Source organism: Ooceraea biroi, chromosome 5 (assembly GCF_003672135.1).
Source record: "Ooceraea biroi isolate clonal line C1 chromosome 5, Obir_v5.4, whole genome shotgun sequence".
NCBI lineage: Eukaryota > Metazoa > Arthropoda > Insecta > Hymenoptera > Formicidae > Ooceraea > Ooceraea biroi.
Genome location: NC_039510.1, coordinates 7,752,729 through 7,770,239, shown reverse-complemented (window position 1 = coordinate 7,770,239; position 17,511 = coordinate 7,752,729). Strand labels below are relative to the sequence as shown.

Here is a 17,511-nt window from a genome sequence, read left to right as displayed (position 1 = left end):
AACAATGCACATTATATTCTCAGAAATAATACTTTATTTTTATTGTTCTTGGCCATCAGCTTCTGCATCGCGATAATTTGGAAATCTGTCTCATTATTTGACGTTGAATTCTCTGCGCCACAGCGTTTGGTCCTCTTTGAGCAATATATTCATCCACGATATCCACATGGCCAGCATTTACATTTTCTGGATGATTCACATCTATTGGTACTTGAAATTCTTGCAAGCGATGTTCAATCCTTATATTATGAAGAATCGCACATGCATTTACTATTTGTGCAGCAAATGCAGGTTTGTACATTAATACACGCTGATAAGAAAGACACCTCCATACGGATTTAAAAACACCAAAGAAGCGTTCGACAACATTTCTGGCCTTGCAAAGCTGTTTTGTATATTGATACTGTCGAGTGTCTTCCGGAAAACCAGGCAAGGGTGTCATGAGCCACGGTTCCAATGGATATCCAGCATCGCCTGATGAAAAATATTAATATTAAACGAATATATTGAAGATTTGAAAAAAAGAATAAACTTGGAAACGTGATAATGTGATAAAAAGCAACGTTAAATGAAAGGACGTTTTAAAAATATATGGCATTCAATTCCTATCAAGATATTTCTTTACGTTGGAAAATTTGAGCAGATATTGTTAATCAATGAGACTTACCGATCAGCCAAGTTTTACTTTCTCCTCTGTTAAAATGGAACTCCATGACCTGTCGAATCGGTGATACGCTCCAGATATATGCATCGTTTCGTGCACCTGGATATCTTGGATTGATGTTTAATATTTTCATATCTGGATCAACAATCTGAAAACAAGTAGGCGATATTACAATGATGCAAATCTGCGGCAAAAACAATTTGCTACCCATTTTTACTTACAGCTTGTACATTCAGGGCATGATTACCATGATGGTTGATGAAGGCCTCTTCATGTTCATGTGGCGCTATGATGTGAACTAAAGTACAGTCCATAGCACCTATAGCACCTTCAAATGGCTGCGCAGCAGTAGAAAACTTTTGACGTGCTTGCTGTCGATCTTCCACAGTCGTTGGAAATTTTATCCATCTACGCAACAAACGTTGATTGATCGCAGCAGTGACAGCATGAATGCAATGACTTGTAGTTGTCTGGCTAATATTCAAATGAAATTGGTTGCTGACACTTCGTTGATAGCTGCCTTGCGCATAAAACTGCAAAGCAGCCAATACCTGCAATAAACATTCATTTTAATAAAGTTTGATATTTCGAGAAAACTAAATTTTACTACATTTATATCTTAAGTATTCTGTTTCCTCAGTATAATGATGTTACAGAAAAAGAACTCTTGAACCAAGAAGTAACTAACTGATATCAAGTTTTTTATTTTGTTTCAATATTACCTTTATTTCTATTGCTAAGCCGGTGATTCGTCTATTCTGTAAATCAGCCCTTAGAGTATTTGTAACCTGGGGCGTATCCCGTTTGCACACGGAACGATTGCACACCGCACGATTGCACACGCAATATTGCACACGCAATATTGCACACGTTGTATTGCACACTGTTCTATTGGACATAGCACGATTGGCCACCGTACGATTGCGCACGCACATTGTACGATTGGACACCGCACTATTGGACACCGCGCGATTGGACACTGCACAATTGGACACCACTTTACGACCGATTGATATTATAAGACGCTACGACAATGTACGTGCGCTAGCGTCTGCAATATATTATGTATTTTGACGCGTAGAAACCGAAAATGAAAGTTAAAATCGTCGCTCTGCCTTGCAAAGCGAGATATTTATCGTTAAAGTTGACGAGTCGAATAGGTTATGAAATCTGTCACTGCGAAGTAAATCAACGTGCGATATTTAATAAATTTAGAAAGCATGCTGAGAGTATATGAAGCGAGGTTCCACGCAAAGCAAGGTTCTATATTGTAACTTCCATGCAGTACTTTTGGTCGCCTAAAAGTTTTGTTATTTTTTTTGTGGAAGAGTACTAGGTGACAAGCGAAGCCCGTCTCCTCGTGCTCTTCCACCCAAGCATATACTTTCCCAGTATAAAAAATTAATAATATTAAAGTAAGAAAGTTTATACTGGGAAAGTATATGCTTGGGTGGAAGAGCACGAGGAGACGGGCTTCGCCCGTAAAGTGGTGTCCAATTGTGCAGTGTCCAATCGTGCGGTGTCCAATAGTGCGGTGTCCAATCGTGCAATGTGCATGCGCAATCGTGTGGTGGCCAATTGTGCGGTGGCCAATTGTGCGGTATACAATCGTGCTGTGTCCAATAGAACAGTGTGCAATACAACGTGTGCAATATTGCGTGTGCAATCGTGCGGTGTGCAATCGTTCCGTGTGCAAATGAAGGCGATCCTGTAACGTGTATTACCAAATCTGGAGTAAGGCGAAAGCAATTAATAAATTCTTCACGTGGAAGGAAAAAGGGGTTCTGAGCATCTCTCAATAACCTTCTCTCTATACGCCGTTCTAGTCGACGTATCCTTTCATCTAATAACAGCAAGTCCAGTGCCAAATACTCAAGGGCCATTCTCTACAAACATAACATCAAATATGTCAAGTATACAAAAATATAAATTCTTATAAGTCTATAAAAATAAGAATTTGATTGCAATATCGAAAAGAGTGAAGCAATTTTAGATCGACAAGAAAACATTTAATATATTGTAAAAGTATTGATATGTAAATGCGCATTATTTTCTGTAAACCAATTATTATTATGAACAATATAAATTACTTACCAACTTCTTTAAATGTTTTGAACGCTTCAAAACGTTTCGAAATATTTTTATAACACCTTGATTTTAAGATTGACTCGTAAATTTGCACCATTAACGCTCTAACTTATCGTCGTTACGCGATACCGAGGGGTACCGGACCCTTCGTTATGATAAAGACACATAACGATACCTTAACGACGTTTTACGGTATCAATAGCGACGGAAATCATTACCACTCACTTACAGAATCGCATTTGTCGTTACAGCAACATCTCGTTATATAACGAACCGACAACTGTCGTTATGAGCATATAACGACGACTTAAAGGGATCCTGGAGTCGTCTTACCGGCCGAACTTAGGCCGAAGTAAGGCCGAAATAGTGATTTTCCAAGAACAGGATCTTTTTATTGAATTCACAGAATGTAAAATCCTTTGGCAGGATGAAAGTACACACAATAATGTAGTGTGGAAGATAAGACTGTACTTTCTAAACGGAAAAAAAATCGAACATTACACTCATCTTATAGGTTTCTTGGCGAATGTCGTACAATAATATAAATTTGACACTGCGTACATACGAAATTACTATCATCCACACTAAATTCACAATAAAGGAATATGAGGATGTTTTTAGAAGTGAATTTAGATGCGTAATAAAAAAGATTTCTTTCTTGGAAAATTACGTGAATATACGCGTCTGCATTCATGGCCACGCGTGCTAACAAAGCACAAGATTAGTTCCTCCATGCTTCGAGAGATGGCGTTGCAATACATGTCTATTTGAGAAGGACAGACGGAGAGCGGTCTCAGCGCGCAACCAGTACGCACGTGTTTTCTCCTGAGCTGTTAAACTGGACGAGATATTTTATAGAATTAACACGGCTTTTTGCCACTTGGTGAGCCTCGGAGGCGCGACTTTTCCTTCTTTGTGGCAAACTCCGCTCTCGAGTCTGGTGCAAGGAAATACGGCGGGCATAAATCAAGGATATCGCTAACCTTAACAACCAGTCGCCATTAGGCGGGAGAAAGCCATCTCTCCCGCCTAAAATAATGGACTATAATAGCGACGACGACTGTAGGGGCTTTTCGCAGGAAGAGGTGATGGAGGTAATCGTGGACAAGCCTCCCAGCCTGAAGAGGAGCATGCCTGCGTCCTCGGAGGACGACTCAGCTCCGTCCTCGAGGCTGATCTCGGAAGAACACGTCACAGGACAACAGGATCAAGGCTCTAAACATTACTCAGCTAAGTCTACTAATAAAAAATCCAAAACATCAGATAGGACAGTCGAAGGGAAAATAACATCAACAGAAGACGCTAAGAGACCAAGATCGAACAACTCGATCAAGAACACAGATACGAACGCCAAGGAGGACGACTCAATTCCTCTAAGGTACGAAAAATCTAATAAGGGTCCATTCATTGTATTCATAAGGAAGGTGGCGGATAGAAGAACGTCTGATGGCATGTCAATTATTAAAATCTCAAAATTGCTATGCCAAGCTAATATAAAATACTGTTACGTCCAGAGCTCCGACGGCTCTACAGTGGGGCGGAACAAGACGCCTGTCGAGTTTCGTGGGCACTTAGCCGCAGAAATCTCGAGTCGAGCCTATCCATACGCTTCGCTGTAAGGGCCTACAACCTTAGGTCGCAATAACCCTAACACACGAAAGGGTCAGCTCGTGGTCCGTTTTTAGGCAAGGGAACTGAATCCCTTTTACCAAGGATAGGATCTCGTGCGAAAAGTTGGCAAGAAAAATGAAGGATGAGGTCAAAAAATAATATTGCGATTTAAATAAAAAGATCATAATATATTCTGTTGTTTAAAAAACAAAATACAATTCGCCGGTTTCTTTTGACGCACGGATTAAAATTAAATATATATATATATATATATATATATATATATATAATTAAAATATAAAAGAGGGAAAAAAAATGAAATTTCACAATAATTATCCTTGGGTGTCGAGGGGAAGAGAAAGCGGGATTTCTGAAAGAGGAACCGAATGTTCCTCAGTTTCAGAAGGGAGCAAATATTGGTCAAGCTCCGGGGAAGAAATAGGAGAAAACCATGGAGAGGATAGGTCTGGGAGGGAAAAAGGGAAATCGGTCTGAGAAGAAAATGATGGTGAAGGAAAGGATCTATGATCGACTGAGGAATCTGGAGAGGAAATGGGGGAAGGTGTGTGCGTATCGATTGAATCACGAGGAAGAGGACTCGGTGTTAAATCGCAATTGTTGCGAGCGGTCGCCGTCGATTCGGGAGAAACTGCCCTTCGGTCGGCCGAAAATGTCTCCGCGGGGTGAGACGAACTCTCTGTTCCGCGTTCTAAGTGAGCCACTTAAAGGGGAAAACGGTAATGAACTCCTTGATCGTTATTACAAATTAAGGAGGTTCCACCAAATAAAATCGGAAGGGAAGAAAATTAATCGAATGATAGATGTTCGGCTTACTTTCTTGCTTTGTAGAGTATATCTTCGTTTGGAAGTCTTCGATTGCTGCCACGGAATAGAGTCGAACTGGCCAGAAATGAGTTAGAGCTGAGAAATTCACTGACTCTACGACTTAACCGCTGGACTTAGAAACTGTTTCGAGACTTTTCGTATCAAGACTTTCACGTAGTATCACGGAATAAATTTTTTGGAGAAGAAGAGCCCTCCGGCCAGATCGCTCCCTTTATATATGGCTGAAAATGCTAAAAGTGGGGCATTCTAATTCTGGGAATAATAATTTTTTATAAACTAGTGGTCGCTCTAATAATTATCGCGGTATAAACAGACAGCTTTATGATAATGTTTTTCGGGAATTATAATGCGGCACTTGTGATGAACCACCCCTTGACTCCCCTTAGTATGACCAACAGGATGTTCGTCGCGTTGGTCCAGATTAATTTTTTTATAAGTAACTGGGCCACGCGTGTCTGAATTCTTACAAGTAACACTACCTAAGTGCCACTCGCCGATTTTCTTGAAACTTTGCACACACGTAGTACATCGAAAAACATTAGACACGTGTATTTTTATTTGTGCTAACAACGCATTTTAAGGTTAGAAAACGCATTCGAAAATTTAACACTCTATAGCACAATGCTAACTAACGCTACTTCTGAGCGTTATCCTCTTACAGCTTTTACGACATTACTCTATTATGATTTCATTGTCTGAATGCTTGGCATTAATTTTACGAGATTCGGAATGGCAGATTCAAAATCGTGGACCGAAATCGCAGAATTTTCAAAAATATTCAAAGTCAGTTTCGAAGAAGTGTTTTAGACCCGTGATTACGATTTTGGTAACAGTTATATCAATCTAGAGGTGGCGGATGAAAAATGGCAAATTCAATATGGTGCATCCAAAATGGCGGACCCAAATTCCAATTGTTTTAAATTAGTTTCAAAAACCATTTTTGTGGTGGTTTTCGAGGTCACTGTACAATGTTAATAGTAGTTTGACAAAATTCCTTTAGATCCTTGACGAATCCATTTATTAAGAAGCTGGGTCTCACCGCTTTCATTCCGCGTTACAAAGTTCTCAGGAAAGTGGTTGTACAGCAGATCGATTTGGATATTTCCCTTGAAGAATTTAATGCAGTGGTGACGGAAGAAAATCCTTTTTTCAGGATCTCCAAGATGTTTAGATTAAAACGGAAAGACCCTACAACAAAACAATGGGTCGATTCGAAGACGATCTGCATTGAATTGCAATCCCAAACTCTACCATCTCATATATCGGCTTGGAAGGTTAAGCTGCCTCTCACTCCGTACGTCCCTCCAGTTCGTAAATGTTACTCGTGCGGCAAATTTGGCCACACCAGCAAAGGATGCGAAGCTAAGGAAAAAAACTTGCTTGAATTGTGGCGTGGTTCATCAGCTGAACGGGTCATCCTGTGGTGCTCCATCGAAGTGTATTAACTGTGCGGGCGATCATCATACCCTCAACAGCAGATGTCAGATATTGTAACTTCACCAAGAGATCAATAGGACCATGGCTCTAGATAATCTCTCATATTTGGAAGCGAAACGTGCTGTCACGAGGGCTCGGCGTGGGACGACTCTTCCTCCCTCTCAAAGGACGATGGAGGACTTCCCCCCCCCCTGAGGACTGTGGGTCGTACGTATCAGGATGCGTTGCGGGCTCCACCTGTAAACGACTCTTCATCTTTTCATTTGTTATATTCTATCCTTGAGAAAATCCTTTCGGCTCCAAATTCAGATCTTTTACTTAGTCGTATACTTAAAACAATTACATTGCATTTAGAAAATACTTCATCCGTTAATAACCAGAACTCTAGTAATAACATTCCGACAACTTAGAATAGTGCAATGGAATGCTCGGAGCTTAAAAAACAAAATATCTGAGATTTCTAATTACGCTGGGAATACTGATATCTTTCTTCTTGTAGAGACCTGGTTGACCCCGATGGATCCTGTGCGCATTCGCGGATTTGATGCGATTCGCGCTGACAGGATCGGCCGGAGAGGTGGCGGCGTAGCTATTTTGATTAGATCAGACATCAAATACTCTATCATTAATAATATTGGCGACTGCGATGGCCATGTGGAGGTGTGTGGAATCAACGTTCATTCAGGTACTGACGTATTATCTTTTATCGCGGTTTATAGAAGTCCTGACGTACCAATTTCTCTCCCTGCATGGAAGACCTTTTTCTCACAATTTCAAGAGAGTTATCTTATCGGAGGAGATTTTAATTTTACTCCACAATATCTGAACGCTTTTTTAGACAATGTGTCAGATCTGGACATTGTCTTGCTTAATGACAGCTCTTCCACTTTTTATAGAATTGAGACAGGATATTCATCCATGCTAGATCTGTCCTTTTGCTCTGCATCGATGGATTTGAGCGCTAGCTGGCGGGTAGGCTCTGATTTGTGGGGCAGCGACCATTTCCCCATTTTTATTAACTTAAATACGCCAGTGGAAAAACGATTTAAGAGTGGAATATTTAGACTATATCATAGAAATTTTCCCTGGAAGTCGTTCCAAAGTAATTTATTATCTGCTATATTTGATAAATTACCAGACTTATATATGATAGAAGATATCCAAGTGATGTACACTACATTTATTAATTTAATTACAGACTTCTTTAACAAGTCAGAGCCTATTCAGGGGGGCGGGGAGAGGAGAAGATCTAGTCACAACTCTGATGCAGTCAATCGTATCGGACCTGATCGGGCGGTCTCGAATAGTATCCACCGTAAACCTTTCGGTAATTCTAATAAACGTAAAAACCCTGCGGCTCCATGGTGGGATGCGGATTGCGACGCTCTTATAGCATCTCGTAAAGAAGCTTTCAGAGTCTTTAAGAGACATTCAACGAGAGAGAATTTCTTAAATTATAAAAAGATCGAAGCCAAAACCAGAGTTGGCTTGAAAGAAATTAAAAAGAAAAAATTTATTGACTTTTGTGAAGGTCTTCGAAAGGACTCTAATCCGAACTGCATATGGAAGAAAATTAAGCAATTTAAAAATAGTTTTAATAGTAAAGATACGTGTAATAGTTACAATCCACAGGCGGTGGATGCTGTTCGTAATCTCATTGTTGATCTCTTCCCGCCTTGGGTGCCGCATTCGCCGACCCCTGTCACGTCCGGGGAAGTGAGAATGTAGACGATCAGGTACCTGTCCCAAATCTATCCCTCAGGTGATTTGATTTCAGGTGCTCTCTTTTGATTATGGGTCAATCTGCATACACCGACTTTACCCGGGAATGGAGAGAGCTTGCGATTAACTCTTACGGTGATGAAATTGTGATTGTCAAAAGGTAAATATTGTAATCAATATTGATTGTAACTTGATATCTCTCTATTATCTAATATATGAAAACTGAATTTAAATTATTATCTCTCTTATTTCTTCAACAAAATTATGGTATAAGAATAGGAAAATATTGAAAAGAAAATCGTAGCGTTATGTCGCTGTGTAGTGTATGACGGTGGTATAATATGGAAATAAGGGAGTCGCTTCGCTCTTACTAATGGAAAAATGAAAAGGATGAGCAATAATAATGCTCATATGCAAAGGATTGATAAAATAAAATATCTCAAAAGGAAAGTAGGCAGGTTACTATGCCTTTCTTTAAGTGGAATGTAACACAAAGTAATGAGACGAGCACTTTTATGCTCATACACTGTGATGGAGTTGAAGAATAAAATAATGATTTAAAACAAATTAATATAGATTCTAATTCGTTATTAACTGTTATTCATAATTTCGTAATGCTTTATTTGGTAATTAAATAAAATATACCTCCTGTGACTAAATTGAATGTATCAGGTAGAATATATAATGATTTGGTCAGACGTAGTATACATAAGGAATTGGTCAGACGAATGAATCTATGTTCGTGCTTAACAATACAATAAACGAAAATTATGTAATTTATTAAACTTAAATCTTGTTAGTGATATACTGTAACCAAGATTAAAATTATTAATTCACCGTGCACTGCCTTATGGTAAGTCAGCAATTCCTTAATATTGTCACTAGCGTAATTGTCACTAGCGTAATTGTCACTAGCGTAAGTCGTACTATTGTCACTAGAGTGAGTTATTAAACTTAAATCTTGTTAGTGATATACTGTAACCACAATTAAAGTTATTAATTCACCGTGCACTGCCTTATGGTAAGTCAGCAATTCCTTAATATTGTCACTAGCGTAATTGTCACTATCGTAATTGTCACTAGCGTAAGTCGTACTATTGTCACTAGTGTGAGTCGAACTTTTTACCATGCTCACTTGATTTAAGTACACAAATGTAATAAACTTGTAATGCAAATGTTAAATTAATGTTTATAATCGAATTATCCTTCAAATAATGGTATGATTTGATTTTAATTCACTTAAATATTAAATACGACTTAATTGTGTAATGAGGCATATATGTTCGTATACCGAGCTAAAGGATGAGAAAATGGCGGCTATACACGCCGTGGTATATGACAGGTATGGAAGCGAATGTTCGCTCTCGACTGTTTTCAAAGGATAACTCACAGCGAATGAAGTCGCTGTTAATGGTATTCAAAAGGGAAAAAGCGATTTAACGCTTTAAATATAATTGAAATAAATGGGTATGCCTCGCACAAATAAATTGATATAATTAATGCATTCATGCACTATATATTCAATATAGGATGACGCTTCGCTGCGAATTTACGCTGGCGAGCGATTCTGAACAAAAGTTAAAGTTAAATTATGGTTAATTGCAACTGTTGTACCACTAACATTATTCTCAATGATTAAACAATAATAATTGAAGGGTATATTTAATGAACAATTAAATTAATCAAAAGTTTATTACTAAATTCAAGTGTAATATAGAAGTTGGTTACAATATGAATATATGTGTTACTTGAAATAATTTTATTCGCAAATGTCATATAAATCTGAACCCTCAGGCCAGTAATTGTTTCACAACTAATTATAATTCGAAAATATTAAGTAACTGTAAATATAATAATGTATTGAAACTTTATAAATCTGTCAAAATGTGTAGTATGTATATGGAGTACAAGTATAACGTTCCATAAGAGCAGCGAGTATAAAATAATTAAATAAATCTACTCACAAGCGTTCGCACAAATCTAACCCTCAGGTCAGGAAGCACTTGATGATGTAGCAGCAAAAGAATAAGTCAATCAGACTTTGGTAATAACTCAAACTTCACTGGCTCTACGTTATATTTTACGCTTAGTTAGCGAATTTACGCTAGCTAGCGACTCCAATAATTAATTAAAAGTAAGTGTAGTCTAAAAGGGTCGTCAAAAAGGTACAGTGTAAAAGGTGTGTGTAAAAAGTGTGAGTCTAAAGTGTGAGTCTAAAGTGTGAGTCTGATTCTCTGGCTGCTGCATCACGTTATATACTCAAAAATTATGATGCTTGGGGACAGGGTCCCTGTAGCTCGAGAAGGGATTACAATAAGTGGGGACGCTACGGTTAAAGCAAAAACTAAAATAGTAGGGAGGCTCTGCCCACTTAACTCATTGGTTCTTCGTTTTCGAAGATTCTTATGGTGGGATCGAAAACTTAAGTGGTGGGATTGGTCTCACGGTGCGTCTAGTGGGGACGATGAGCTCAACGGTGAGCTCAACGCTTACAAAAGATAAACGTATTTTGACGCGTAAGTTCAACATGAAATTCGCAGTACAGAATTATCGCTCATCTGTTATGCTTTTTAATCAACCGGAGTTTCTCCGAATCAAATGGCAGCTGCAACTTCCTGCCGATATGTCTTGCTCGAGATATCTATTCAACCTTTGATTAAGACAGCGGTCTTGGATTATTATTTCAATCAGGTGCCGACAAGTCACCGTCTTTTACAATTAGTCATCATGAAATAATATTCCTTCGTGAATTTAAATCTTTATTCCTTTGTTACTTAACGCTGTGTTCACTGTCTTATTCAAATTAATATTAAATAATTCTGTAATGCTCACAAATTTAATCTTAAAATTATAACGCTTGACATATGCATTTTATATGCTCCTAGTCTTATGCATGAATTATTATAAGACCCTGCATACGTCTACTTAATAATATAACGCATTCAGTGAAATAATAATCATTATAAATTATTGTAAAATCAATTATTGGTATCATGAGCCTTTAATAATGTAATTAAATCATCTAAAATTATTATTTCAAGATTCCATTCTAATAAACTTATAAAATCTCACTCAACCAATAATTGTCTTATATATATAGGGATGCCTATATATATAGATATACACGTGTATGTACTTGCACGTCTATTCTTTGGTTATTATAAAATTAGTAATAAAGCAACTATTGGTGTGCCGGGTTTAATATTATAATTAAACCGTATAAAATTATTATTCCAATACAATGTTAGTCTTAATTAATTCATAAAATCTTAAATAACCAATAATTCTTTTATGGGTTATATGCACATATATAAGTGTGTTCGTATATGGTGTTGTTAATATACTTAATTATTAACAGATTAAATGCGTAATAATTATATACTTAAATTAATGCTCAGTAACATAAAATATTCCATTAAATAAATTCAATAATCCTTACTATGAATGTAATACCATGTGTAATATACTTTTATTCATAATTAATTAACGATTTATTCTTTTCTTAATATTTTTGGGTTAAACAACTTATTTCCTTTTATATTAAATTGTTCACTAATTGATTTTCACTTTAATTGTTTTTAACTTTGTAACTTCTAAACTATTAATATTTCATTAAAACTTTCTACACTATAAATATTGAAAAATAACGCTGATTTGTTTAACAAATAGTGACTTTGCAATTTTGTGGTTTCTCAATGATCCCGTGGTGCGATAAGAAAAATTTCATCACAGGTACCATCAGCCTAGCTAAAAATGATGATTCCCAAAAGTTGTTGGTCACTTCCGTAAAAATGATTATTTTCAAAATCTGAGGTCCCTATTAGTTTCCTCTTATGACCTAGATGCTTCAATATAATTATAACAAATTATTTCCTTACGGTTCAAATTTTAGACCCAAAAAATTTAGTAAAATTTTATTGCAATTTCGTAAATTTAAATACGTACTTCTTTTTGACTAAGATTGTAGACAAATATTCTACATTCTTTTACTTATAAAATGTTTCTCCTTTTATGTTATAAAAATAATATTAATTTTTCTATACGATAAATCACTTCAAATGTGGTAATACAATTTACTACACTCACAAAACTATTTCATTGTATAATAAAATTAATTCCAAAATTTACTCCTTTAATTGTTATTAATAACAACTTATGACCTTGTACAACAATCAACACCAAATGTCTCCGTAAATTATAATAACTATCAAAGCTACACCGTCACTTAATAAAACTCAATTCCGCCGGCATTATTTTTACTCTTGTCTTAAATAACTAATTGATTTTTCCCGTTTTTATATAATAACCGACCCTATTGGTTTTAACGAAAATTACCTACTTGCAAAGGACTTTACTATAGTATAATAAAATCCATTTCAAATCATTTGTTTCTTTGTTATAAAAATAATTAAATATTTTATCCTGTCAAGAACCCAAATGTATTAAGCCAAATTTGTAATACTTATCAATGGCTATATAACCATATAATAAGATATATTTTTAAATTAATTCTTTCAATTATTACAACTAACATTAATACTTTTTATATAATAAACAATATTAAGTAGCTCAATGGTTTTGCTACACCTATAAAAACCTTCATGGTATTACAGTTCAAACGATCTTAAATATTACCAATCTCGTAATATTATATTATAAATCTATCAAATTATTAATGATAAATGTTTCAAAATTATTTTATTTAACTGCTAGAGTATATAAAACTGTTTTTATATATTTTACTGATTTTATGTATGTTTTTGTGTTTTTATGTTTCAGAAAATATATATATATATATATATATATATACGTGACTAAATTAATTAAATAAATCTATCATAAAGCATAATAACTAAGTTATACATATATATTGTTTTTGTCCTTTTAATATTTTCTTTTCCCTTTATATATGTTAATATAATTACTTCATATATTTTTATATTAAAACTAGTATCAAGCTAAAGCTTTTAACATAATATATGTGTCGGTTAGGTTGCCAAGTAAATAATATTCTTGGTTAGACTAATAACAGACCACTCTACGTAAGCCTGTGGTTAATAATAAGTAGTGAAGCAAAAATGGTAAGTATCAATAACACTCAAAAATAACTATCAGCGGTTATACATTAATAATTAATATTGTAAATAAAAAAAAATTAAAAATGGGTGTGAGGTGGACGTCAGGACGTCACATCCCCCCCCTTATTTAAGAACATTTCCGATGCAATCGAGGAAATGGTTCTAATATTCACGCAAACGTTTTTGTAAGTCTGTGTATACAATGGTTTCACTGTCAGTCACCTGCGGCGAAGTTGGCTGATTGCTAGGGTTGTTCTGCGACAAAGACTGCGATAATACTGGTTCCACAGGTTCCGATGATCGTTGTTCCTCGGGATCTGCTCGTCCATCTGTGTGGCTGCGTTTGGCTGTACCTCTGGCCAAATAGAGTAGCAGATGAGTCAAGGAGCTCCAGATAGCTCCTAGCACGTACAGACTGCATCCGTAGGCTGAATGTAGAGCATAACCATGTATCATCGTGTCGATGGCTAGCTTGATTAGTCGTACTACTAATAATACTCCAAAAACTCCAGCTGTGGCTGATCCAAATGTGATGAATCCGCCCCAGATCCGTTTAGCAGTTGACTCAGCAATTTTGTTTAATGATGCTTCATCCAATAAGTTGTAAATGGACATGGTATCGTCAGGCATGACGTGTCCGGTGATTCCACGAGCCATGCTGTTAAGTAGCGCTGGCTTTTCAGCAGGGAACATTATATGATCCCTGATTTTATCAAGATCCGCCTGGGAATATATTCCGCTGGAAGCTAGTGGTCCCGGCGTTAAATAATTCCATGACATACTTGTCATAGGTTGTAACTGCTGCAACGATGTTCTGCGAACACGTGGCTCCGGAATAAGTTCAATCCATGTATCCTCAATTCGATAAAGGGTTGGCAATTCGTAGCTACACTCTCGTATGGTTCCCATCTTGGTCAACACGTGTGATTTTGGTGTGATAAAGAGGGAAGTGTTGCGTACTGTAACCGGTAGCTCAATATAACATTCCTTAGTGCGGCGTACGATGACGTCCACTGGTATACACTTGATGACATGAACGGCTTCCCCTGCAGTGACGGCCATGTAACCTGGTCCTTTCATGAGCCGATAAGCGAATTCGTCTGGCTGAAGAGTAGCGAAGGACAGTGTGTTTTTTAACACTTCCTTTTCCAACTCGCAACGTTGTTGAATAACGTCACGATACAACGATGTCATCTGATGTCGTATATGTTTTTCTACGTACACGAATTTAGAGTTGACGTAGGTGAAAATATCGAGGTTCTCCACAGGGATGTCTCTTCGCTCCGCGAAGGTGTTTCCCTTTTCTGCCTCCAAGATAAATAGTTTAGGATGCTCCGTGGTGAGTAGGGTGTATCCACACACGGCTTGACTTCCTCCTGCTGTCAAGGCAAAAGTTGTATCCTGACTGACAAGAGTATAAATAGTCTGATGAATGGTATCCATTATTCCATTCATTTTAACTGCCGTTCCTTCATACAGTACGTTGTACTGGTGGAAATTACAAGACGATGTGGGCATTGGTTTCCAATATGAATATCCATCGTCAAAATCGATGCAAAAACCGTCGCTCAGTGTGCAGACAGTTCCTGATCTTAGCATTACTTTTCCAGAATTTAGGTGCACAGGAACATAGGATGACTTTAATGATATCCGTACAGTTCCATCTACTACGACGTTGTGCCAAGTCCCGTAAGGGTCGGAGAATTGTGTACCCTTGCAGGTTCCATCATGGTTTATCGTTCCGGCAAGCAGGATGCTGTGAACGGTGGTAGTATTAGGCTTCAGTTTGGTGACGATCCTCCCAGTCCTATGGAGAAGGTCCCTTCCTGAAAAGCGTGGTAGCACTTGACTCTGGAAACTTCCTGTAGGTACTCTAGTCGTGCATTGGCTACAGCTGATATATGCGAATGCATTCCACAGTACTGTATCACTCGCGATATTTCAACTTTGCACTGTATCACTTCCACGTAATTGTATTCCGCAAGTTGTAGTAACTGAATGTGTGTGTCAGATGTATTTAACGATTGGTGCTTAAGTTCACAGTCTCTGACACCTAGCAATGATACTGTGGTTACATTTAAATGCTGACCTCCACAATCGAATCCAATGAGTCCGTAGGTTGTGGGGATTAATACGAATAACATAATTCCTGATAACGGCTTCATTGTTCTATGGACAATGTTACAATCATTCAGCTTAATAAATATTGCCAATAATTCGTTTGGTGTTACCATATGCTTTCAACCTGATACGCATGAGTGTGTTAGCTCATTATTTTCCAAATTATAAATGAAACAAGTAGTTAACAAATCTGAATCTTGTAATTGGCCTCGTGTTCTTAAATTCCTAAATTTTAAGTAACATCTTTCACATTGATCTATCATAACAATATCGGATAATTTATTGTTACACATGGCACATCGGAAAATCATTGTATTAAAACAATTTGTAAAATAATGTAGTGTCTGGAATATTCCTTCCATAGGGCCAACCGAAGTTTCAATATTAATGCTGGGTAAAAATATTTGATTGTGCCAACAAAATACGCAATAATATTTCCGATCTTGTTCATTCAGAACTCGATAAACTCGTACACATTTAACCAAATTAACTTCCGCCATTATAATTATTTTATTATTCCGACTTAGGTTTTATATATTCAAAGTTTTTCGTGTATGTGTTATACAAAAAATCTGTGTTTGACATATCAATCCTATTTAAGTTGTCATGTCCCAAAAGTTCTCTATAAATACTCTTGCAATGTATACAATAACTCATGGGTCGTTTCTGAAAAGTTGCTCGTTGCAACTTACGCAGGTTCCTAAATCTACGGTCCCGCTGGCAATGTAATGCGTAATAATAATTTCAAAATTACTAGTATTGCTTTCCTTACTAAAACAGGACATACAATATAAATGTCGTGTTAATCGATGTACAACCTTAATATTAACTATGCATTTTGCATGATTTAAAACTAGCGGGTCTAAAGTCTTCTAGACTGCGCATGATTATTCATTATATAGCCTTAAAATTATTTCTTATATTAATGATGACATGTATTTATGTCTAATGCTATTTTTCCCTTTACAAAGTTTAATCAATTAAGGAAAATTAGCATTTCTACGGAACTCGTAACGAGATGTTGCTGTAACGACAAATGCGATTTCTGTAAGTGAGTGGTAATGATTTCCGTCGCTATCTGAACCGTAAAACGTCGTTAAGGTATCGTTATGTGTCTTTATCATAACGAAGGGTCCGTACCCCTCGGTATCGCGTAACGACGATAAGTTAGAGCGTTAATGGTGCAAATTTACGAGTCAATCTTAAAATCAAGGTGTTATAAAAATAATTCGAAACGGTTTTGAAGCGTTCAAACATTTAAGAAGTTGTAAGTAATTTATATTGTTCATATAGTAATTGGGTTACAGATTAATGCGCATTTACATATCAATATTTTACAATTATATTAATGTTTCTTGTCGATCTAAAATTGCTTCACTCTTTTCGATATTGCAATCAAATTCTTATTTTTATAGACTTATAAGAAATTTAATATTTTTGTATACTTGACATATTTTGGGGGAAAAAAAAAAAAAATGTTATGTTTGTAGAGAATGGCCCTTGAGTATTTGGCACTGGACTTGCCTGTTATTAATGAAAGGATACGTCGACTAAACGGCGTATAGAAGAAGGTTATTGAGAGATGCTCAGAACTCCCTTTTTTTCTTCCACGTGAAGAAATTTATTAATTGCTTTCGCCTTACTCCAGATTTGGTATAACAACGTTACAGATCGCCTTCATTTGCAACACGGAAACGATTGCACACCGCACGATTGCACACCGCAATATCGCACATCGTTGTATTGCAACACTGTTCTATTTTGGACACAGCACGATGTATACCGCACAATGTGGCCACCGCACAATTGCCACCATCACGATTGCGCATGCACATTGCACGATTGGACACCGCACTAATTGGACACCAAGCCACGATTGGACACTGGCACAATTGGGACACCAACTTTACGGGCGGAAAGCCCGTCTTCCTCGTGCTCTTCCAC

At 36.9% G+C, this 17,511-nt stretch overlaps 1 protein-coding gene and 1 pseudogene across 1 annotated transcript; both read right to left on the bottom strand.

The window, feature by feature from the left end:
- Positions 1 to 39: 39 nt before the first annotated feature.
- LOC105285401 lies at positions 40 to 2,598 on the bottom strand (annotated as a pseudogene).
- Positions 2,599 to 13,492: 10,894 nt separating this feature from the next.
- Positions 13,493 to 15,239, bottom strand: LOC113561995. Its single transcript, XM_026969819.1, has one exon. It carries the CDS (start codon positions 15,043 to 15,045, stop codon positions 13,609 to 13,611), a length of 1,437 nt encoding a protein of 478 aa, XP_026825620.1. The 5' UTR covers positions 15,046 to 15,239; the 3' UTR covers positions 13,493 to 13,608.
- Between the last annotated feature and the right edge of the window lie 2,272 nt (positions 15,240 to 17,511).

What these genes read in the sequence shown, in the direction of transcription:
- LOC113561995 (XM_026969819.1), bottom strand. Translation starts at nt 15,045, where the DNA reads ATGCTAAGATCAGGAACTGTCTGCACACTGAGCGACGGTTTTTGCATC.